The sequence below is a fragment of the Hippopotamus amphibius genome, chromosome 1 (genome assembly GCF_030028045.1).
Source record: "Hippopotamus amphibius kiboko isolate mHipAmp2 chromosome 1, mHipAmp2.hap2, whole genome shotgun sequence".
Taxonomy (NCBI): domain Eukaryota; kingdom Metazoa; phylum Chordata; class Mammalia; order Artiodactyla; family Hippopotamidae; genus Hippopotamus; species Hippopotamus amphibius.
Window position 1 is genome coordinate 218,666,156 of NC_080186.1, and position 17,724 is coordinate 218,683,879.

The 17,724-nt window shown below is 39.2% G+C and overlaps 1 protein-coding gene across 1 annotated transcript in view; it reads right to left on the reverse strand.

The window, feature by feature from the left end:
- Positions 1 to 533: 533 nt before the first annotated feature.
- The window catches only part of ARHGEF28 (Rho guanine nucleotide exchange factor 28), a 296,643-nt gene continuing 279,452 nt past the window's right edge, over positions 534 to 17,724 (reverse strand). Inside the window, 1 exon segment of the mRNA XM_057741127.1 lies at positions 534 to 1,756. Coding sequence (XP_057597110.1) covers positions 1,593 to 1,756 — 164 coding nt within the window. The 3' untranslated portion in view covers positions 534 to 1,592.

The window sequence follows — 17,724 nt, forward strand, 5'->3', positions numbered from 1 at the left end:
ATATCTATATGCTTTTTATTCGAAGGATAGAGAATTCTGGAATAGGCATTATTGGAGAGAGAGGGAAGATAGATCTTTCTTTCTAGATATCTTTAGGAATAGAAGATGCACCTTATAATTTAGGAGTTCATCTTGGAGATGACATGACTGATTAAAATTTTAATAAGCTATATCCATTCTGTGAAAATTAGTCTCTAAATCTATTAATATGATTGTGACCAAAATGGACAGAAGCAGTGAGTCAGAAAAGAGTGTCTCCCAAAAAGTTTTGTTTAAAACTCAGATTGGACTTGCCTAAGTGAAAATATAGATTAGTTTTTCAACTGGCAATTTAAGTAGGAAAAAAATATAAGAGAATCTGGGTGAATTTTTTTCTCTTCGTATCACAGCTCCCTCCTGGTAAATGTTGCAAGCCTGAGTGTATTTAGTATTCCTCCTTTATTTTCATTTTTAATAAAGGGCGATTGTGTTTGAGTGTGAAATATGTATTTTATTATGGTTCTAAACAATTTTAAAATTTCAAAGGAAAGTAGTGAGGTAAAAGGTATTTATTGACACTGACCAAAACATATACAAATACTTGTGAAGAACAAACTGAAAACATTTCCTGGTTTATTTTCGCACACAGAGACCCATATTACCCCGAAAGCAAGATGTATCAGCTTTCCTTTGTGGAAAAGCACATTCAGGCAGCAAGCTTCACCGAGACAGCACTTTTTGTCCTTCAATAGCTGCAGGGCAGAGATCCTTGCAGTGAGGGGTGGTCGTTGGTGCTCCCAGGGCTGGTGGAGATAGGGCCAGCTGAGAGAAGAAAGGGCACTTCTAAAGTCTTACTTTAGTAACAAAGTTTCTCTACTACAGTTTTAGGTCAAATTGACTTGCTGGGGCTCTGCCTCTGGGCTACATTGAAAGATAATGCTGAACTATGACATGAAGGCCCACAAGATTTATCACCACGGCAGTGCATCTGAAAAGCCTCTGGCACAGGTCCTAAGAGTCCAGATTGTGTTCACAGCAGAGCGGCCACCCGGTTAGGACAGGTGCCTAATAGGACACCTTGATTGTATGGTGACTGTGACAGCGCACCACTAGGAGTGACCCCTTTGATGTCCCAAAGCCTAGCCAAGAAAAGTCCTTTTCCACACCCTCCTCTGCCTTTGAGGGCCCTGAGGTCACTCCCCCTCATCAGCTGCTATGACTGTGAAAGTTCGCCCTTTGTATCACTCTTTCCATCCAAAGTGCTTCCTCTAGGTCTTAAAAGGCATTTTAAAAACCAAATGATCCAATAGAAAATACAATATGGAATTTTACTCTAGGGTCATAACAACTTTGAAAATATTTCTGCTTATCTAAGTTAATTTCTCCTCCAGCAGTCTGAAGTTAGGTGTGATAAGTTAATGATGATACAAACAGAGTTGTTTTCAATAATTTAATTATTAGACTCATGCCCCCAAAATGAACTTGCACGAAATATTAAACATGACTCCTAAAGCAATTTGGACACAGTCACACACACATCAGGAAAAGAAAAAAAAAAAAAACTCTCCCCCAAATGCCAGAATTTTGTTTCATTTGGAAAAATAACAACACAATTAGAGGTAAACAATATTTTCTTCTGCTCCATCTCCAGTTCCCCCATCTTGTCTGGTCGCTCTCTGTAGATTTAGCTTTGCTTCTGCTATAAACGTCTGCAGCTGAGGGCTCTGTGGATCTGAGAACTGGAGGGGTGGGTACGCAGTCTGAGAGATGTCCACATCTGCAACAGACAGACAGCACAGGTCACCGGAGAGTCAGCTTGAGACCCACAAGGCAGATGAACCTATGAATCAGAGTCAGCCCCCTTGGAGACTGGGAGATGCCAGAAGACTAGCCACTGAGAGAATGATGGACTCAGTGAGAAAGAAACAAAACGGATACCTAATGATTTAATCAAAATCATTAAACTGTTTGGTTGCGAGTACAAACATCTCCTGTGGCTAAAAATAACCTTTACAAAATACTCCCCGCAAAATGTCAGATGAATAAAGACTGTCACCATTTGTGGGCTGTTCAAACACTACACCTGCTGAGAAAGGGGCGCCCAGTTATTTTTAAAAATGGGTTCAGTGTCTTAGAAATATAGTATCTACTCCAGCTTTGTGCAATAAGCCATATTTGCATCTGTACAGCATCTTCCCTCAGAGTATTTCAAAGTCAAGAACAGATCAGAAGACTCAAACAACATACCTGGGATTTTTCTGATGTGGGGGGAGGGGATAGGAGAAAGGAGATGAAGGATGGAGACCCTCCAGCCTCACCATTATGCAATTCTGTTAACACCACACAAATCTCTTAGCAAGAGCAGCCAGGGTCCTGGGGAAAATCGTTCCAACATCAACTCTGACTGGGTTTGTTATTTTTCTGGTTACCTAGCAACAACAGGGCATAGTCTATTTTCCCTTTTCTGATAAAACCCTCTAACACATGGTTTAAAGGGACAGCAAAGGGGGGTTTTGATTTGAAAAACAAAAAAAAGCAAGGCTCTTGCTGCAAACCATGTTCTCTGCGTTGCCCCACTGACTGCCCTCCCTGAAGCTGGGCTATGTGGCAAAATTACAAATAAGCAGCTTCCGCTGCAGCAAAAAGCAGGGTATACATGGAAACCCAGGTGGGGAAGATGCAGAGCCCTGAGGTCCACCTGTTCTTTTCTCAGTCATTAACAAGAGGTCATTATAACCCTCGCCACATTTTATTCAAAGCCTCTATTATTTAGATAGATACACGTAACTGCCGGCATTCTGATGACAAAAATGCTTGTAATTTTTACCCTCCTGACAAGGATCTTTGGTTATGAGAGAAGACAGGAAGCAAGGCCTGGCTGTAATGAAGAGAAAAATGTCCCTGTAAGGCTCCACCTTCAGGGATGCGGCTTCCTTTGCTAGATCCCCTTTCATCACTTCTCCCAATAGGAGGCGGAGCCAGTGGGAGAGGGGCAGCCAGGGCCACAGGAAGTAGACACAGGTCACCTGGAGCCAAGAAGGACCCTGGGGGGGGAGGGGAGGGGAGAAGGGGGGAGGGAAGAGGGGAGGGGAGGAGAGGGAAGAGGGGAGGGGAGGAGAGGGAAGAGGGGAGGGGAGGGGCTGGGAAAAGGAAGTGAGGCTGCACTCCACAGCTCTGCTCAAAGGTTTAGGCCATCCCTGACTCTAGGTATCACTGGGGCACAAAGAAAAAATCCATTTATATTGGGGTGACTTGATTCTACTGACCCTGATTCCAAATCCTGTACCTCAAATAGGTGAGTGGTACTCATTCACTACTGAAAACCTCTAAATTCTCCACATATACAGCGCCTTCTCTGGGCACACGAGCTGTTCCAGGCCTTTTACAGTCATCATCTCCTTAAGCCTCAAAATGTTGTAACCCACAATTCACAGATTGGGAAACTGAGGCTCAGGCTAACTAGATTCTTGCCCATCGTGCAGCTAGCAAGTAATCCCGATTTGGACTCAGAGGACCACTGCCATCTGCTCAAGATTCTCACGATCCCATTTCTTGCTGTGCTGGAAATGGCTTGACCATCTTTGCTAAACTAAGAGAACCTGGATGTTTAATGCTCAACCTCCCTAAGTACCACATTTTGGGGAGTCACTTACCAAAAAAAGAAAGAAAAAGACATTCTGAGCTCCTCCAAACTGACACAATAATTATTATAAAATTAGGAACCTCCCTCATTCAATCAGGTAAACACAAAAAAACCCAGGCAATGATTTCACTATCAGGGCAATGCAGATCAACCTAGAATGTTCTCTGTCCTTCGCCTGCCTGTGGTCATCACACATTTTCACACTTTTAACTCCTTTTCTCAGCCATTGAAATAAAACCATTTCACCTCTAAAAATAAGCATTCCCAGTTAAACTACTGATGTTTCATATTGTACAACCTAAAAAACAAAAACACAACTCAGAACCTCCACCTAGCAGATGCTGACAGATTGGAGAAAGGCTCATCTAAGCCACCAGTCACAGCGCTGCCTCCCAGCCCACAGAAGGTCCAGCCAGGGTGCAAGAAGTACTACATGCAGCATGAACAGTCATCCAGTGAGAGAGGCAGTTGGGGGGTGATTGCTGACAAATGTGACAAAGCCAGGCACAACAGAAGTCCTTAATCCATGTAAGTTTCCTTCCTCTGGGGTATGAAACATGCAGCAAAGAATCCAAAATACTGGTGAGTCTAGATATTTGGGAAGTCCCCTTCATGATTTCAAGAAAAGACTTGTTCCAAAAGAGCCAAAGAACCAAATACACTTCAGAAAGAATTCTTTTCAATTGTAGGCTCTAGTTCAGGAAGACAGAACAAAGAGTAAACGTGGGGAGAGATTTTTCATTTGTGTGAGCATGGGGCGGGGGGCGGGGAGAGGAGAGGTTTAATCAGAACTTTTTCAAATAAGAATCAAAATACAGGAGAGACCCGAAAGTGAATGAGTGGCCCATGCTGTAATCCCAGAGGTATTCATGTTGTGCTCGCATGTCACCTGGAGGGGAACTCAATTTCCTTCTCCATGTTCCTTCTTGGTTTCTACCTGAACTATTTAGGCAAGGTCAGACAGTCTGTCTTTGAAATTAGAAACCATTCCATGATTTCTGATTTGATTACTCCATTTCAGCCCTGAAAGAACTCCAGCACAGCAGTTGTATATTTCTCAAGGTCAGCCACCTTTTCCCACACTTTTTACCCTAGAGAGTACGATCTTTATATAGAACCCTAAACTGAAAATGCATTTGTTAAAATAAAACCTCGCTGATTCCAAAAGCAGAATTCTTGGGGGGTAGAATCCATCATCCAACTTTATGTGTGATCAAGATGCTAGTAAGTTACTGAACATAAAACCAGAGCACCTCGTTTCTTTAATAAGCAAAGAAACATTAATACAATCGTCATTTGGTCAGCTACAAACCAAACGCTATTACGATGAAACGAAACTTCAAACTACAAAGAACCTTTTTAACCTGGTGTCTCAACACAACTGTCCCTCTTGGTTGACATAAAAGAAATAATTTGATCCTTCCCATACCTCTGGACACTCAGCAGAGTGAATATCATTAACCTTAAAATAAGGACAAACAGGCTGAAACACATCAAAGTCGAGCTAAACCAAGTGGAGAGGTACAATCTTGGTGCAGGATTTTTTTTTTTTTTCCTATCTAGCTGAACTTGTGTTCACAGCCTAAAACTTCATCCTTCACAAGAAATTTCCTTAGACTCACTGTAGGGTCTAAGTCAGTCTTCTCATGAAGTTTCTAAAAACCGTAAGCATCCACATTCTGGCTGGTACTATACCCTTTGCCTTGCGGGGAGCGGGGCAGAAAACACCCAGGTTACGGTCTGCATGATGTGCTGATACCCAGAGACAGGTCCCCAGATCCCCCTGTTTTTAGCTCTTTGTGGCAACCTGTTGGCTGACGTTTGCCTTTACCACTTCCGCACTTTGCTCACCTGCTACTGGAATCTCAAACTGTCAGGGAAGAAAATGTGGGATCTGGGAGAACATACATCCATAGAGATCAGCCCCTGAAAAGCTGACACGAGCAGGAAGGACAATTGGCCTTCCCTCCATCGGCTAACCATCGTTATTATTATTTTGAGCCAACCGGATAATCGCTTATTTTCCAGACCAGACTATAAAGTCAAGGTGTAAAATGCAACCACGTGTCACACTGAAAATGAATGAAGTGCTCTCAAGCTAAGTGAATGAAATCTTTTAAACCGCAAGGTAAATGTAACGTTGGGCAAGTCACTTCTGCTCTCTGAGCTTCAGTTCATGAAGGACTGAACTGAAATCTTCATTCGGACCTCTTGAACTTTTTATGCTGTAGGAGAATTTTTACATCGGTGTTTTGGCTCAGTTATGCACCAAATACTATTTTAGAAGCGCAACAAATGAATGCATTTTTCAACTGCTTTCTGCTCAAGGAATACAAATTTATTACCTTAAGTTGCATTTAAAATAATGTTTTTAGGGTAATTTCCAGACACATGTCCCACCCTTCTACTTTCAGTCTTCCCAACAACACGTATTTGAGTGGAGCCCAAACAGCCCTCAGAGCACGGTATTTGGAAAACTACCTAGTGAGTGGAAGATAAGGTCCACAGTGAAAATCTACACTTGATCCTTCCCTTCTACGAACAGCAAACCTAAGAGTAACTTGTCATAAAGAACAGGATTGTCTATTGTTTTAAAGTATTTAATTCACGTAGTCTTTGCCTTTTTCTGGATTTTCTGAATAGAAAAGCATTTTAAGTCCTGATAATTTTTAAAGAAAAGCTTTGTTTCAATTTAAAAGCACCAGTATAACTTCCATCATAAATATTAACTGCCCACATTCCCCAATGGCCAGGCAGCCAGCCGCCCAGTGCTACAAAAGCACGTTGAGCCAATGTTGGGATCACTGGTGATGCTCTGTCAGCACTCTCTGCGTCTTATCCCAGTCCACTCTCCCCAAAAAGACTCACAAAACAGAGCTTCATGTCTTCTGGGTCTTGGTTCTGTTCTTGTCTATTTTAATGAAGTGTTCTGACTTACACTGCTTATTACTGTGTCCCTTGTGCAAGTTCCTATAATCAAAATTCATACTTTCCTAGAATAACACCACCCCTCCAAAAAATGTCATTCATATTCCAAGTCTGCAAAATAGGCTGTATTCCCCATTTAAGGATCGACTCACGCTTATACTGTGAAACATTGAAAACACTGCTTCCTGACGACCTGTCTGGCAATCACCATTTTTTCTCAGGAGCATTAACACACAGCATTTTCATTCTAATGGAAAACACTTATTGTACAAAGCTCAAGGTGTCCTCAGAGCAAAGGAAAATTGTCCTGTCTCACTAATTCTGCTCAACTGCATTTCCCATAGTGAGCCACAGACAGCACGTGAGCATCTGGCATAAAAACCAATCTGCAGTTGATACCTGAAGCCAATGATCTCAACGAGTGTTATGATTCCCTTTATTACTCCTCATGTACCAATACTGCACCTGAAATAAAATAACTGAAGTGTGCTCTGGGGTGTGTGGGGGGTGTGCGTGCACAGGCATGCGTGTGGTGCACATGTGTAAATTTGTAATGTAAGAAAGCAAAGTCATAAGTTTTTAAGTTGTGACTACTACAGTGGGCTTTATTTTCTTACCAGTAATTAACATATGGGGAGTAGTTGGTTATGTAGGTAACACAGCAATTGAAGCAATCAATACAATGAAGATGTGACTATATTAACACAAGGTGCGTTATGATACGTAAATTCTCTCTGTGTGAACTTTGATTTGCTCTCACACTCTCTTGCCCCAGAAGGGTGTCCACGCTACTGAGTCATGACTTTAACATCAGCAAGCCTCACGAGAGGATGGGGCAAGTGCCTCCACCTTCCCCTCTTCTTTGAGATGCATTTCAAAGTGTGTTTCTCTAATCAGAATACTAATAGGTATTAATGATAAAAGAATACAGTGGTCAAATAAGTTGATGAAACTCTAGGTTAATCAAGTTTCTTTATTGACACAGTCCTCAGAACTTTAAATAGGCTCACCTGTATTATAAATCTCAGAGGGAAAAATTATACGTGGCAGGGCCCAAACTCAAGGAGATTTTTCTCACAGTGTACTTTGCAGTGCTGTGTTCTATATAGTTTACTTGGGGGAATAGTGCACTAGAGAATAATAAATCTATTATAGACTAGGAAAGAAAAAATAAATGACCAAGATGCCAGAATAAATCAGGGGTAGGAAGCTGCAAGTAGGTGAGGTTTCCCAAATTCAGAAACTCTTAACCCTTCATATAACCTCTATAGCGGACTCAGGTAACCATCTTCAATGGCTGCTAAAAGCATTAAGAGAAGAGCTGATGGGTAACTCTATAATGGATGGATCAAGCTGACAACATCCAAACCCATGGGTCAATCTTAATATCACAAAGAGAGAAATAGACACAGCAAGCCTCTTGATGGGATGCAGGAGGAAATATACAACATATATAATACAAGAAATAGACAACTCCATCTATGAAGATTTTTTTCGTGTCAAAAATAAAGCCTGTATCTAGTCAAATATCAAATATCTATTCCCAACTACCAGTTTCCAGGAAATACAGGGACAGAAGACTATGTTAAACGACACCTCAGGGATGCAGTCAGCAAAATCCAGAATGCAGAACATTTTTCATAAAATACAATTTTTTCAGGAAAAAAAATCTTTTCAGCAAGTAAGCAACCCAGTGTTTTCAACAAATTGTAAGATTTTTGTTTTTAAAGGCAAGGGAACTTTAGATTAAAAGAGACTTGCAAGATAAACAAACCAAACGCAATATATGAAATTATTTGGACCCCAATTCAAACAAACCAAGAGAAAAAAAAATGGAGACAATCAGAGAAATTCAAGTACTGAAAGTAGATTTTAAGTAAAAACTGTTAAAATTTTTAAGGTGTGGTAATGATACTGCGGTGATGTTAGAGAGAGAGAGAGAGCAAGCAAACATATCTTTTAGAGAAAGACACTGATGTATTTTTGGATGAAATGATAGGATGTCCTGGATTTGCTTTAAGATAACCTAACGTGAGAGGACAGAGAAAAGGGCATTGATGAACCAGGATTGGCTGTGTCAGTAATCTTTAATTCATTAAATGATTCTCCCTACTTCTGTATATGTTCCATGATAAGTTTTTTTAAAGTCCATGGTCTTCCATATACTTGGACTATAAAATTATAAAGGGGTCTCTGTTATTCCAATAGCATAGCTTCTATATATCTGATATAAACAGAATACAGTGGCTATAAATTAGATGACTTCTGGATGCGAAATATGTATAGATCAATTTTAATACAAGTCACTGGCAAGTGCTGTGTAGGGCCGTATATCTGTTTACAAAGATACACAATTTCTATGAACCCATTCCATAAAACAGATGAGGTTCATTTGAGTTTATAGCTCCCCATAAAAAATGATACAGATTCATGTATGCTCTTCACTCTTGCCTAGAAAATCTAACATCACTTAAGTGAAATATAATTCAGAAAAGATCTCATTTTATACCCTGGGTCCATTTACCCATGGCAATGAATTGATAATGTTCTTTTGGAATTTGAATTTCTATTCTTTAGCCTTCTGAGTTTACTTAAAACTAAAAAGTAACATTTTTTAAACAAATAGGAGCTAAAAGTTGTACATTTAGACCAACAATATCAAAGTAAATTTCAATTCCTAGTAATAGTAGATGTCAATATATATTGTCAAATGAATTAACGAATTAGTGAATACCTTATTCAAAAATTCTATCTACTCTAACTAGAGCTGTGGGAATCACCAATTTGGAATTCGTATGTTTAGAAAGTATCTTACAATTTCATATATTCTAATCCTTGTCTCCTCAGTAGGAATGAAGCTGAAAATGTAGTCAAGATAGAATTGCATAATAGGGCTTCTCTCTTTAAGTCACTAACATTATTTGACCTTGAGTCAAACATTCAATTCAAATCTCACACCAATCCACAATGGTAGGTAAACTATGGAATATGAAAAGGAGAGCCTAAAACAGAGACAAACCTAACTTGAAAGCAGAACACAACTCAGGAACACGAGAAGCTGAAGAAAACACCCCCAAACCATAATTAACATCTTCAAAAATATATTTTAAAAATATTTCAGCCACCAAACAAGATTCCATAAATTAGGAACTGTAAGAGAACAAGGAAAAATTTCTTAGAAATTAAAAATATGCTTGCTGAATTTTTTAAAAAAATCAGTGGAATAGGAGGAGGTTAAGGACAAGAAGACATCCCAGGAAGTAGGACAAAAAACATGAAGAAATGGAAACAAATGGAAAAAAACAAAATAGAAAAATCAGAGGCTCCAAGAGGTCCAATTTATGACTGGAAACAGTTCCAGTAAGATAAAACTAAAGGGAAGCAATTTCTAAAAGAAGAAAATGTCACAGGTTTGAAGGAAATATATTTCTTGATTGAAAGAACCTACTGAATATCTAGTAAAAATGATTTTAACAAAAGACCAGACTAAGGCATATCATAAAATTCATCCAAGAATGAAGAAAGTGATAATCCTAGAGGCTTCCTAAAGCACACAGTTTACAAACAAAGGATTAGGGATCAGAATGGCAACAGACTTTTCAACAGCAATGCTGAGAAGTGGAAGAATCAAATCCTTCAGAATTCTGAATGAAAATAATTTTGATCTGGAATGCTAAGCCCGGATATAGTATAAAAACCAAGTATAAAAGTAGCAAAAAATAAATAAATGAAATGAAAAATACATTTCAACTAATTTGGGGAAAAAATTGCTTTCCTTATTAAACCTTCTCTTAGGAAGATTTAGAGATATGCTTCACCAAATAAAGGAATATGCCATAAAAGAGAAAGAAGGGGATTGAGGACAATAGGGTCCAACACAGGAGGGATGTGAAGAGATGTCCCAGGTGACAGTGACGTTGCTGGTCGGAAGAGCAATGAGCACATATTAGAGTAACAGGACAGAAGATTCTGGAAGGGGAATTTCCAGGAAGGAAAATGAAGCGGATAGATTTTGGAATGTGCTGAGTGTGTATAAAATAATATTGATCAGTTATTGAGAGAAGTATAGGAACCCTGGAGGAAAATACAGGAGGTAGAAAAAAAGTGAGCAAATGAAAAAATAAGGCAGATAAAGACTCAGTAGGATAGAACAGTCAATGACATTATTGTTAATAGTTTCTGTTCATACAGTTGACTTTTCTCCATCTTAAAAGAGCTCAGCTCTCACAAATGTCCTTTTCCAATCTTAAGTGTCCGCATGTAACTATAAATATGATTTCTCTGAAAACTACTTCTCAAAGTACAAAATATACTGAGCCCATTCAAAAAGAATTAACGTGTCTGTATAATTAAGATTGGAGACTTTTGAAATTCCAATATCCCGCTGTTAGAAAAAAACCTTTATGAACATGCAGTTCAGAGAGGAGGAAACCTAAAAAGCTAATAAATATAAAAAAATCAAAAGAAAGGCGTTACCCATCCTGCACCCATGATATCAGCAAATATTTAGAAGCCTAACAATACTAAGTGTTGGGGAGAATCTGGAGAAACTGGACCTCTCGTATGTTGCTGCTGAGAGTTATATAATTTAGAGAGAAATCAGAAATCAGAGACATCCCTACCACTTCTAGGTGTTCATAATCTAAATAAACTCTCACTCATGTGCACAAGGAGACATGCATAAAAGGATGTTTGCAGAGAATTGTTTATAATAGAAAAAACCTGGAAACGTCCTAATTGCTCATCAGCAGGGTGTGAAGATGCTGGTGTTTATTCACATAATGGAACAGCATATAGCAGGTTAAAATTAACTATTTGTGCTGCATGTATGAATATGCACGCTGAGTGGAAAAAAATAAGTTGCAAATAGACACACACACACACACACACACATACGTGGTGGGGGCGGGGGGAAAGGGAGGAGGGGCAGGCTCTTTTATACTATCACTACATATATATGTATCTGTAAACAATAAACAATATGTCATATTTTTGTTTTGTTAAAACAAAAAAACATGATATATTTATGGATACATATATACGTTTATGGCATAGAAACATACTGTGGAAATGATATACACCAATTACAGGATATTGGTTAATTCTGAATAGGAAAAAAAGGGGGGGAAGGGATTTCGTTTCAACATTTCTTTCAAAAAAAAGGAGGGTGGAGGGGCAAAGAGATGTCTGAAGCAAATACGGTGTAAGGTTAACATTTGTTAAGTGCACATCTGATACATATTTTCTGTAGTTTCCTATAAGTTCGAAATTTTCATGATTAAAACTTTCGTGTTAAAAATGCATTAAAATACACAGCAATCGATTGCAATACGTGGTCTTTATTTGCACACTGAGTCAAAAAAAACATGCTGAGAAAAGGACACATGCACTACATTTATAAAACAACTGGAAACTTAAACACTGACTATATGTTGATATCATGGAATTTTTGATAATGTTTCCTAGGTATGATAATAGTTTAAAAAAGAGAGCCTTATCTTTTAGAGATATATACTGAAATGTTATGTATCAGTAAATGTTTACAGATGATTTTTAAAATTTGCTTGAAAATAGGACAGGGTGTGTGTTGTTGGGGGTGGGGGGAGTTTGGGTGGTAGGAGTCTAGATAAAACACAACTGGCCATAATTTTCTAATTTTTTGAAGTTGGGCGATGGTACATGAGCGGTTGTTTACTCCTCTGCTCAATTGTGTACATGTTTGAAATCATCCATACATTCAGGTAGACAAGAAATATGTCAAGCTCAAATTTCAAATCAAAACAAATTAAGATGTTCCAACCTCAGAGTTCCTGTGAAGAAGCAGGACAGCTTTTTAAGGTTGTACTGAATTAAACAACATGTCGGTCTCCAGCTACAAGGACAGGGCTGTGTTTTCATGGCATTGAATTCCTCTTAAGGATGGAGAGACCAGGGACTCCTAAGTACCATGGCAATAAAACTGGAAACTGCCTGCTGCACGACCCTACCCGCACTGAAAGAGTTATGCCTCTCATTTTGCTGAAGGAAGAATTGAATTCATTCTCTGCCAGGTGAATAATGCAGGAAATCAACCTAGGAATTTTAATGATGCATTTACGTCTTACTGGTTCAGTAGAGGGAAGCAGGTGTTAAAATTCTTAAGCACACAAGATCCAGTGTTTTTCTTTAAACCAGAAGAAGGCAAGCAATTAGATCAAACACACCCAAGCTAATTAGTTCTACCTACTTCTTAATAATTATGTTATTACCACACTTTTAAAAAATGGCACCCAATTCTTTAAAGGTATACAAATGAGTGTATTTTTCTCTTGATCAAACTACAAAATTATAAGATGTCAAAGAACTTGCATGCCTTTTTCTGTTCTGAGAAATTGGTATTTACAGTTTTCAGAGCAACATAAAATTTTTTTTTTTAAAAACGAGAAACACTTTGTAATTCTTATCTGTTTGAGATAACTCTTGCTGAGAAACCAAACCCTGAAATATCTTTCCAATTGCAGCCTTGAATTTCTGTCACTCAAAAATGATTATAATTTAAAAAGTACAACATAATGTATAGAAAATGTTTTGTTCAATGTAAATTTTCACACTCAGCATTCTTTTCAAATTTATGTTTGCAATCAGAGCAAAGATTACTATATTACATCTCTGGAAATTAAACTTCAATACTTTTAGAAATTGTACCATTAGAGAAGTAGGCAGTTTGCAGAACCAAGGCAAATTAAGACTTTAAACTACTAAAACAGGAATCAAATGAGAACGTATATCACAAGATAAATTTCTTTACTCCTTGGAGCCATCTCTTCCTATAGGAGATGATTTTACATTATCTTATGCATTCAAATGTCATGTGCAGCTACTCTAGATGTTAATATCTGTGCTTCCTGACATGTGACCTGTGACAAACACTGGAGCCTAAGAAACTAATTTCCCTTTAATTATCTATCCGGTGACACAAATTCCCGAGTTTGTACTATATCCTCCTCCTTTCAGACAGACTTCTTTCTTCTGTAAACAACTCTTTTTAAGAAGGAACCATAGCATTATCATTTAATTTAACTTCTGTTTAGTGGAATCAGCCACCAAAAGCAAAGAGCAAGTACCTCAGCAACTCAGTGACCAATGGCCTCAGCTCCTTCCAGACCAATAAGGGCCACTAAGCACACTGCCTTCTGCAAGCCTATTACCTCACAGAGTAGGATACACAGATAACTACAAAAGAGGCTAACGAACACTGTCCACAGGTGGACACCACTTCAGAGATGCTCCAAAGAGAGCACTTTTAGATGTAGTGGCCAGGACAGGCTTCAGAGCAGACACAGAACTGGAAGTGAGCCGGCCTGACCAGAATGGCAACAGGAAGAGATGGCCTCGGGTGGAGGTATTCCAGGTAGAGCTTGCCCCTGTTGCAAAGGGGAGGAAATGCTGGATGCTGTAAGAAAAGAGAGCTGTTGGGTCTGGCGGAACTGTGAGCCTGTGCAGATAAATCTAAGGGGTGGGGGTGTGTGGGAGGAGGAGGTCCTGGAGGGGTTTGAATGGGAGTGCTGGGAGTTTTAACTTTAGGAGGGAAGTTTGACAGCTGCTGGTGATCAGGAGCCTTCTGTGGTCCCACGTCCATCTACACACTTGGCTTCCCCTGTGCATGTAGGTCCAGGGCACGGTCAGAAGGGAACTCTTATTCCCCATTTTTTGTCTGCTTGGAATAAGCCCACACTTAGCCAATCAATTTTCCATCCCTTTGGTGGACAAAGCATTAATTTTTTTCAGTGAGTAGAGGGTGTGTCCGAAGGAAAACTGTTTTGAGGTTCTTGTCCACTCACTCTTCAAGCAACACTGAGCACCTAGTATGCGCCCTGCCAGGGATCAGACACCAGGGAAACCGAGTTGAACAAGACCTTGTCTCAGCACCCAGGAAGTTTATAGACCATACAGTCACTTCAAACACTGTTTCAAGTTTCTTAAGAGCTAAATAGGCACCTATTCTAGGAGGAATTCTACTCTGAGGTATTTATCCAAGAGCAATGAAAACAATTCACAAAAAGCCTTGTACAGACTGTTTATAGCAGCTTTATTCATAAGAGCCAAAAACTAGAAACAAGCTAGGTGTCCATCCACAGAAGACTGGATAAGTAACTGTGGTAAATTCATCTAAGCAAGATTCCTCAGTAATAAAAGGGATCCCACTACAGAGTCATGAAACAGCATGGGTGAATCTCAAAGGCAGTACGTTGAGCACACACACACAATAAAACCTGGACACATAAAGGTACATCGTATTTGATTCCATTTCATCCTAGAATAAGCAAAATTAACCTGATTGATGGAAAGCAGAAGAGTAGATGCTTCTGGGAGTGAGGGTTGGTTGGCAAGAGGCATAAGGGAGCTTTCTAAAGTGATGGCAGTATTCTGTGCCTTGAAATTCTTTCCACAAAAATGATTGAATAACAGAGTTAATATCTGAGCATTCAAGGTATGTAAATATCTCCAACAAACAAAATACAGCAACTTAGCATCCAGAGGGAAAACAAGTGACAAAATACGGTGTAAGGTAATACAAGGATCTACTGGACACTATAGAATCACAAGGATCGATCCTAACCCAGATTGGGAGGGTCTGGATAGGCATTTGGAGGAAAGTAACCCGGTGCTGGGTCTTGAAAGATGATCAAGAGTTTACCAGGTTGAGAATAAAGGGTGGAGGAGAGGGTATTTGACAGAGGAAATAGATGCAAAAGGGGCAGGGGTGGCTGGCCTTTCACCTAAGTGGAAGAACTTCCTATGGCTGCACCACAGGGAGAGAAAGGACAGAGCAGCAGGAGGTGAGGCTGAGAGGTGAGAGGTCAGATCAGGCCTCCAGGCCCAAGCACATACCTCCTGTGCTTTATCCGCGATGACTAATTTCAGCACACGGTGCATTTGAATAAGCCCAAGAAAAGTGACCCAAAAAAGCCTAAGAGGACTGGACACAAGCCCTTACCCACAGGCCCACATGCTGGCCTAGGGGCTAAACAAAGCTCTATCTTAAATTCATTGTGTTGACCTTGGTATTCAAAAGACAACCCACATGGTAAATCATGTTGGGATATGTTGTTTGGATTTCAGTGGTTCTTATGGGAGAAAAAATGTATTTAAAGGATGTACCATGTACAATGAGTTTATTTCAACACCCACTTACATCACTGTTTTTCTTTTTCTTTTTCTTTCTTTTTCTAGTGTATTTTAAGGAATAGTGGCCCTGCAAGATTCTGGGCTGGAGAAGAGGATGTTGTGGTTAAAGGGGTTTGGGAAGTGCCACTTTTGGAGATTCACAGTACACATGAGCACAATGAAAGTTTTAAAGAAGTTGTGTAGTTGCCAAACCACCGTTTCCCAATGTCATCTGATTATGGGAACTTTCTATCATCTACTGTGGAACATTTTTTGAGAAGTGTCTATTTAGATAATACTCAAATGAGACATGATATGTCCTTCAGGTCCCCAGAGCAACTATTCTGGAAGCAGCCTGGTGGCTGAAGTGACCGAATGCTCTTCCTCATGATTTACTCCTTTTTTTTAACACAAGATACAACAGTAACAGTGACAATAACTGTGTCTACTGAGTGCTTCCAAAGTTCTCAGCACTGTACGTTTCGTCTTATAAAATCCTCACGCCACCTACAAAGTAGATACTATCAGAAGTCCAATTTTATAGATGAGGAAACTGAGACACACCAAGTTTAAACACTTGCTTAGGTTTTCACAGGTGGTAAACGACAGAGGTGGAATCTGAACCCAGGCCGTCTATCTTCACCACTATGCCATTCAGTCATCTCCATCGTTCAAGATTAATCCAGTTTATTCCTTCATGTATTCATTTGTTAATCCATTCATTTATTCATTCACTCAAATCCCTCATTTAAAAGTGAAGTACCAGAAAATACACATACATTTCATTATATTGGAAAAGTACCCTTTTAATCTATTTTTGCTGAAACTTGGTTTAGGAGGTAGATTCTCTCTTTAGGAGAAGATGGATTCTTCTCTGAATGACAGGGAAATATCATATCACCTACTTTCCTCACATGAACATATGTCTCGTCTTGATCATTCTAGTCAAAGACGATATTGTGAGGCAGGTTTCTGCGCTAGTGTTTTTTCTGGGTCCTTGTTGAATTACGCATTTAATCAAGTCCTTCACGAAATACATTTTCTGAAAATGTATTTTCCTGAACTACACGTCCTCAAAGTTAGCCAATAGTTTAAAAAAATCAAAATAACCATCTCTAAAAAAAAAAAATACCCACTGTATCTATATATTAATATCATCTATATCTCTGATCTGAAGAGGAAATATTTTAATGTGAAGATGAAACATTTTAACTCAGTGGCAGCCGCGTTTGCAAAAACGCTTCCATATTCTTATCAGGCGCAATGATAACTTCTTTCTTCATTTTAATATGATTTTTCCCAGTACTTTGCTCACACAGTTAAGATTTAAGCTTTTCCCCACTATGTCCATTAAGGTAATCAACTCATACCCAGCTCAGAGCCACAGGGAGTTCATAAAAGACAAAGGTAGTATCTGATCTTTCATGATGCTTTACCTCAGGCTGCTTGTTCAGCATAAAATAACTAAAACAATTTTAAAAATCTTTGCAGGTTGTTGAGTGGAGTACCCTAAAAGGCGGCTAAACATACCGTCCCCCTTGCAGTGCTGTTGCATTCTCCTTTCAAGAAGCTCCAGTCCGCAATCCTCAGAGACACATCAGTGTGTGACTGTACTTCCTTACACTGGAGCCCAAATGCAAAATAGGGCCTTGTGACTATATGCTGACTAACAGACCATCACATTTTGGCCCAAACATTCCTTATGTTTTCTCCTTCCAATCTATGTGCCAGTGAAAAGTAGTCTGCACATGCAAAACTTTGCGGGTATATTTTAGAGCTAGTGCTGAACAGAAGCACCAAGCATCTAAAAATACAGGATGAGCTCTACTTTGTGTATAATCTGTCATGCCAATCTGGATACATTAACAAGTAATCAAAAACAGTGTAACTTTTTTTTTGGTAGGAATAAATTCATCAAGTGTCAGAAGTTTAATCTACTCATTGGAAGTAACACAGCTTTAAAAGCCTTTAGTTTCTTAAAAGAAGGTTCCATTTTAATCAGATGGAATATACATTAAAGCTTCCAT